At 37.0% G+C, this 8,116-nt stretch overlaps 1 protein-coding gene across 1 annotated transcript in view; it reads right to left on the bottom strand.

Moving 5' to 3' along the window:
- Positions 1-1,147: 1,147 nt before the first annotated feature.
- LOC100540753 (WD repeat-containing protein 11-like) overlaps positions 1,148-8,116 on the bottom strand; it is a 108,162-nt gene continuing 101,193 nt past the window's right edge. Inside the window, exon 15 of the mRNA XM_031554596.1 lies at positions 1,148-1,273. Coding sequence (XP_031410456.1) covers positions 1,148-1,273 — 126 coding nt within the window. The remainder of the gene's footprint in view (positions 1,274-8,116) is intronic.

Below are 8,116 nucleotides of genomic sequence, written 5' to 3'. Positions count from 1 at the left end.
AGGGTGGTGAGGCACTGGCACAGGCTGCCCAGAGAAGCTGTGGATGCCCCATCCCTGGAAGTGCTTATGGTCAAGTTGCACAGGGTTTTAACCAATCTGATCTAGTGGAAGGTGTCCCTGCCCATGGAAAGGACACGAGAACTGGACAACTTTTAAAGTCCTTTCCAACCCAAACTATGATTCTACAATCCTATGACTACATCTTTCAGATTGTTGCATCTTTTCTGACACACTCTCCAAGCTATCTGCTGGTCTGATGACTGTTTTGAAACAAATCTCAGAGCAGTGGAGCTGATGGATATGCCATGGAAAGCCTTGAAGCAGAAAAACGTCCTTTGACGTATCTGGGCCTCAAAGCATTTCTTCAAAATGTGAAGAATAAACAATACACAAACATTTATGCTTCAAGGCGATCTCAGTATTTCCAAGAACCAGTGCACTTTTAGAAAATGTGTCACATTAGACAAGAAATTTAATTATTTTGACATGATGACATTTGACATTGAGATGTTAAATGAGTTAAATATGTGTCTGTTTCTTTTTCTCCTTTCTTCTTTTCTCCTAATTATGTAAGAAAATTCAAAATAAAGTAAATTGATTATTTTTTGTTTCTCTGATTTCTCGGAGAAACATTCTCAGAGGAATCAGAATGATCCTGAAAATGTCATTTCTTTAAAAGCAAAATAATACACATGCTATTTTACACATTTTCATCTTTGTAGCATTTGATTCCAATTGTGTACTGATTTTCTGATTATTATATATTACCCTTGTAATCTTCTGAAGAAAGATCAACCTCAATGAATCTACCAATGTCAGTAGTAGTTATTATAATTATCTCTTATTTAGTAGTAGCAGTTTTTTATCCATCGCCTACTGAATTTGATTATGTATCCATTTTTTCCTCTTATTTGTGTTATCAATTGTCTTCCAAGAAAAGCAGTCAAATATTATGCAGAAACATGCAAACAAACAAAAATGTTGAAGCTGTGTAAAAAATAGTTCAAAATCACCACTAAAGGTGAAAAGATATAGATATAGAGGGTGGCATATTATTTCTGTGTGAGCAATACAGAAATTAAAAGTAAACAGTCAAAGGAAAGTGACTACATCAAAAGAAATCACTTTTTCCATGCTCAGAAAGAACTCAGCTGCTAATTAAATTTTTATAACCAAAATTCATATGAGAACAATTCTCCTCTTTATTTGAAGCATTGCGGATGGCCGACTGGGTACAAGATTTCACTAGCTTGAAGGCAATTCCCTTTGTACTCTATTAAACAATCATGAGGACATACTAGTTTCTAAGCTGCCTGACACTTAGTGATTTATGTTCCTTCAATCTAACCAAAAGTTCAGTCTATTACTATTCATAAGCTAACACAAGCTTGTTTAAATGATTAGATGTTGTTAGAAATGGATGTGGCCTTTGGATAAAGAAAGCTAATTTCTAGACATTATAGCTGAAAATAGAAACTCAGTGATATAGTACTCATTGGTAGCAGGTATACAAAGGAAGCTTTGTAAGTTGCCTAAGTAGATAAAAATGCACTCTTAGCTTCTTGCCTTTACATTTTCTGCACATTTACATATTTACTCAGCATTTTTAACAGTTTATTAAATATGGTTTTTAATAGGTCAGTCTGATAGCATATACTGAAGGCATAAAGAACTTCCATTAACTTCAAGAGCCTTTTAATGTCACTTTCAAAGGAAAGTAAGAGAAAGCAGTGGTAATAAGATGAAAAACCTCAGTGATGAACACATACCCAAGTGCCTGAAGTTGCTTTGGGCATCTCAGCTTACTGCCTAGAAGACTACACTAAATAAAAATTGCCTTCTTTTCTAAGGACACAAGCACACTTCCAAGTTACATTACCCAGATTTTCATTTAACAACATGTAACCCTGTAAGATAAATTCTATGCAAGTACCACATCACAGACTGATCAAGGTAAAATTCAGTGGTAGTAAATGAATCAAACACTGAACAACCTGTGTGAATCAAACCCTATGACCTGTGCTTCCACCATGCTCTTCATCTTCCATAATGGCAAACTATTGCTTAGCACCTTACCTTAGCGCTTCAAACGGCTCCTATAGCAGCTACCACGCTGTGGCATTCAAACAAAAGCAAGAAAACAAAAAGTAATGACATTTGGAAGTTGCTAAGAACAGAGGCAGAGCAATAAGCAGCACTGCACTGGCAAAGCTGGTAAGATAGAAACCTTTAAATGTTTCAGCACAAATGTTCCCAATCTACCACCAGGAACAGGATGGGTGGGCCCTCCATTAGGATTACATTGTAGGCATGATAAAGCATCACAAGAGAACAAATATGATTGTGGTACTCAGTCTTTTATATCAGATAACTGGTTACCAGTTCTTTGACAAGCAGATCTGATCCTAATTTTTTTTTTCTTTTTTTTTTTAATCTTGTTCCTCATTTGAGCAAACAGAGAAGCAAAGGTGCAGGTGTTCATCAACTCCCCTTATAAATCACATTCAAGGACTTGTGAAAATGAACTTGGGTCTGACCATCATTTCCAAACTCCCCTCCAAAACAAATTAGCAATGATTGTGCTGCTTGAGCTACACCACAGACTTCCTTTCATGGATGCTTTTCTCTCAGAACATTCCCCAAAGCAGGTCTCAGATCCAGTAATAAAAACTTTTATCGTGTACATGCCAAGTTAAATCGTGCAATCAGTTGTCCTGAAGTTAAAGCTGCACAGCGGCGAGTGGCATCAGCAAGACAGAAGTTGGGAGGGCTCCGTACAGCTTCTCCTAATTACAGTAGCATATATGCACAATACATAACTCATTGAAACATTCTCACACAACTCATTTGCAGCCCCAAAGTTGTTAAAGAAGTAGAGCACAGCATAGGGCACAACAGCTGTGAAGGAATTCCTACAGGGATTACAAGTGCACAACCTAGGTTGAACAGAAAGCTGTCACTGTTTACACCAGTTGGGTGTATCACTCTGAATGCTCCTTTTGCACATTGTCTGCTCGCATCTGGACCTGAGATTTTAACTGATCTGCTCTTACCTGACACACACTAGTAGCTGGAAAAACATTTGTATCTCATTATTTGCAACAACAACAACAACAACAACAACAAAACTACCCTGAGAATAACTACTTTCTTCTCAATATTATTAAAGAAAAAATAGAACTTTTTAGTGGACTCTTCCAAAGAAAGAGAAAATATTAGAAACTTGACACAGTCTGTGGCTGGAGTGCAAAAATCAAATACTGCTGCTTACATACATGAGTGTACATACTTGGGAAACAAAATTAATGTTTTTATCGATTCTTCATAAACTTTGATGGAAACCTGTTATTTTACCCATCATATTTTAACTGCACTGAGCCATTTTAAGCAGTTTACACTTGCACTGAGAAGCTATAAGGAAGCAGCTCTAACAATAGAAGGTAAGTTTTACATCTACCTTTTTGAGCACTAAAATGCTGTTCTGTACTTCCCAATACAAGGCCATGCAGTATATGCACCTGTCACTTTTGATTAACATTCTATAATCCTAATATGAAGCTTTATTGGGTTTGAATGTCTTGCAGGATACAGGGTAGATAATATGCACCAGAAATGCCATAAAAATAATTCAATGTAGTCTTTGTTGCTACAGAAGTGGGAGGATCTGCTGCCTTCCCAATACTTGCAGAAACCCTCCGTTTGAAAGCTAGCATTCACAAAGACTGAGTACTGTCAGAAAGTGAATGTAGCTAGTGTAACATAGAAACACAGAATCCTTAGAGTTGGAAGGGACTTTAAAGGCCATCTGGTCCAACTCCCCTGCAATGAGCAGGGACACCCACAGCTCCATCAGGTGCTCAGAGCTCCCTCCAGCCTGACCTTGAGTGTCTCCAAACACTGCATACCTCATATCCCTTATTTTAGCAGCTTAATTTGTAGATTAAAATAGATGCTATCAAGGTTAGCAAATGCCTCCTCCTGTACTTGTCTAGTGAATGGGTGATCTTCTCCTACCCCTGAGAAATTGCCTTTATTATTCTCCTCCTAGCAAAACAATGATTTGCAGTCCTAATATTCTTACAGATATCCCAAATGAAGAGCAGTGTCAGCCTAATAACATTCCTAAAATAGTATGTCTGGAGTAATGCATTTGAAAACTTTGTTTCATTTAAAACACAATAACAAGCTAGCAAGACTTGCCCACAAGTAACAGAAATCAGCAGAAGCATTAAATTAGAAAGCACTTAAGAACTGAATTGGAGGAATAAGGAGGAAAATGGGCAGATATTAATCCAGTAAAATTAGGTGTAAGGAAATATAAGAAAATAATAATAATAATAATAATTTAAAAAGCATTTTACATCTTGTTTTTATTTAATGGCAAGTAGAGGATATTTTCTCCAGGGTAGGTTTGGCTTTGGATGAGTCACTATCACCTGATGGAAAAGATTTCTGAATATTTTAAATTAGCAATTGCAATGTTATGTTTAATTAGCACATATGCCCACATTAGCCCTCTAGATATGAGAAATCATTTTGAGTAAGGGATTTAAAATAAATCCTGATGCAGATTAATATAATAGATATAGATGTACGAAATCATGGCTGTTGTATTTTCCAGATGTGATGATGAAAGAGTTTCCAGCATTTTTCTTTAATCATACTAGCAAAGCATAGATTTGCTTCATATATATCCATTGATTTAGCAGATGTATGTCTGGGTGCTACGTCCTTCCAAAGCCAAATGGTCATCCTGCTTTCTGTTCTCCTTGAAGCTAGCACGGGACCCCACTCAAAGCAAACTTGGCTATAATTTGTCCAACAAAACCAACTGAAGTACGAGATGAGCTCTTCAACAATGTGCCTAACAAGATAACGGAGTTTCTCAATATTTCTGAGCCACTGGACCCTTCTCTGATATGCTATTTGAGGCTGTATTTACTCAGGTTTCCCCAGCTGTGCCTGGGATCAGGCCCAAGTCTGCTGCAGCATGACTTGAGCTACGTGTACCCAAACCAAATATAAGGAAAAAATGGATTAAAACCAGACCCAACACTTCTTCTCAAATTTTCTCTTCCAAGCTTAGCCTAAATTCAAGAAATAATATGAATTAAATCACAGGAGTCTTGCTGTTTATGAGACGATATATAAATGATATGTAAATGCTCTTAGAAAACACAAAATAGTGAGCCAGCAATTCTTTCACAACACTGAAAAGAGAACAGCCTGGAGTATAAGAATCTAACGTGAATTTCCTTAGTCCCTAAATTATACCTCTACTGTTTTCTCTAACACAGCATTTGAACTACCTCTGGATATTTCCTTCGTGACATTAGCTCAGGCAAATTAGCCTACAAGGAAAGAGAAAGGATTACCCAAACACCACAGGTCATCAACAGAACCAAACAGTTGAACTGTGAGAGCTTCCAGTCTCTACTATCTCCTTGTTTGTGTGCTGCCTGCACCTTTACCCTTAAACATGGCTCAGCTTCATTATTGCCAGAATGACGAAATTAAGTCTGGAAAACTTCCATGCATAGGAAAAAGTTGGGCATCTGGGAGTTAGAATACTTAAGCAGCTCAGATACAATCTTTTTGCCATCACTTCTTCCTTAGAGAAGTGGAATATTTGGAAATGAGCACAGTGAAAGAAACTGGGAATAGTTGGTCATGCTGCATTGCAGCTTGGAAGAGAAGAGACAAGTGGTTACACTGAAACAGGAAGAAAACACTGTAAAATGAGTCACTTTGTCATGTTAAGGCTGTTTTTATATTTTAAAGTTTTCTTTCACATAACGTGGAAAGTGATCTTTGCATTTTTTTCCTTCCTGTTCAGCAGAATATTATGGGGAAAAAAAAAAAAAAGCTCTAGCATTTAGAGCTTTTGAGGTGAAAAAGGAGTTCAGTTCTTGTGATCCCTGTTCACACAGCAACAGTGATGCAGATCAAGCACAAGGCAAGCAAGTTAGAGCAGCTCCTTATTGTCTGCACTGTACTTCAGTCAGTGCAGTAGAGCTGCAGTACTGCACCTTGCAATAGAAACAGTCAACAGTGACACAGCCTTACAGTGGCATAGACACCAACAAAGTGAAAACCATTGCATACTCTTTTCTTTGCTTATCTATCATTTTTGTTAATGAAAGCACAATTTATGGTATTAATTGTTCCCTCTGTATGATATTTTTATGAAGTATTTCCTATTACAGAAGCTGTTTCACAGAAGTCATGTGTTTGTGTGTGTTTCTGGGGAGACATGGAGAGAAAAAGAAAACCTTTAGTAGCTCAAACACTGACAAAGCCAGCAGAAGTTTCAAAGCCTGCAGGGGTACACCGTTGAAAATAATGGAAGAATAGAATTCATATTACAGGTTAAAAAATCACCCAAGCAAGTATCTGAGTAATGAATCAAAATACACTGCAGATGGTCAAAACTTTGCTTTCCATGCATTTTAATGATTGATTTTTATAATCTCAAATGCTTTTTAGCCAAACAATTCTCAGCAGTTCCTCAGACAATTATCTTAATGTTATAGCAATTCCTGGTCAACCAAGAACATACTATTTTAACCACAACAGATTGTTTTGTTTGGGAATCTATCAAACTCCATTAATCTTATTTTTAAAAATGCAGATTATAAAATGAAACGCTTTAGTATAATTCAAGAGATACTTTCTGGGCCAAGATATTCACTAAATTTAATATGAATTTACAAACCATTTTGTTCCCATTTTTCCTTTCAAGTTGTTTTATGCAATGACTTCATTATTGTCCAAGGGAAAAAAAGAAAAAAGACCTGCCTAACTATACTCAAAATCAAAATTAAATCAAACTCACTCACTCCAAAAACACTTGTGTGAATAATTACATGTTCCAGAGACTAGCATTAATAATGATCAAAAAAAGATATATTAACAGGAAATATGAACGCCACTTTTAGCATTTTGTGACAATTACTGAAGTCCAATAGCAAGAGCTACACTCCTATAAAAGCACCTTGGACACGAGAGGAATAAAATTATTAATGCCTTCTATTTGGCTATGAGAGTACAGTCAGGCTTTTAGATCAGTTCTCCCATTAGGGGAAATGAGCAGCTAATGAAAATATAACACTTGATATCAAATGATGTTCTCCATGCTGTTTTCAATTTGTAAGGTTTCACAAATTAATTTCACAAATACTTGGTAGGGTGCCACAAGTCCTTCAAAGCTGACATATTTCTGAGCTGACAGTTACACCTCCATTATCAATTCCGAGGTCAGCAGTAAAACATCTTACTCAAAATACAGTAAAACGTTGAAATGCATGATTGCATGGTGAAATATTTCATGTAATTTACGATTTCATTTTCCTCACAGTCTTATCAGTGCAGAATCTTTAGAATAAGGTATCTTTATATTTTATAGTATGGCCCACCAGCCATAAGGGATCATCAGCTTCTCCTCTATCTTTGCTGAAGTATTCTCCAGGTAACTTGGTATTAGTAATACCATTCCCTTCTCTGCCCATCAGCATGAGCCAAACATGAAACGTTGCTTTAATGTCTCAACTTCTCCCAAATGCTGGGACAGATGCTCAGGCAGAACATATCACAGTCTGCTAAGTTACTTCATGTCAGCCTACAAGGCCACCAAGTCTATCTCCTTCCAGTAATGGAATTTCAAATTCAGATAAAAAAACAACCAAAACTCCTGATGTATTTTAGAATAAGTTGCTCTTAAAAGTTTCCAGTGGTGCAGATTCCACATGTGCCTCAGGTGATCCATCCCAGCACTCAGATGTCCTTAGAATTGGGTCGTACTTCCCCACACTCCACCTAAGTTTCCCTTGCATCATTCCTTCCTCAAAGTTCCCAAAGGACAAGAAAAGCAGTTTACTCTCTTTATATGTCTCTACAGCAGCCTCTTAAAGGAGGAAATTACTGTCATTTCTAGACTCAACAGCTCAATTACTTCCACCTTTTCCCCACCCACCTCCACCCAAGAAAAAAAGTTCTCTCTATCCTCCTACCATCTCAATCCTCCCTGATCCTTTCAAATTTACTTTCATGAGTTATCAGCCACTTCTTATAAAATCACCAGTTGCAAATCCTGTTATGCTAACCTACACTTCAAAAC

Source organism: Meleagris gallopavo, chromosome 8 (assembly GCF_000146605.3).
Source record: "Meleagris gallopavo isolate NT-WF06-2002-E0010 breed Aviagen turkey brand Nicholas breeding stock chromosome 8, Turkey_5.1, whole genome shotgun sequence".
Classification (NCBI taxonomy): Eukaryota; Metazoa; Chordata; class Aves; order Galliformes; family Phasianidae; genus Meleagris; species Meleagris gallopavo.
This window is presented reverse-complemented; position numbering and strand designations above follow the sequence as displayed.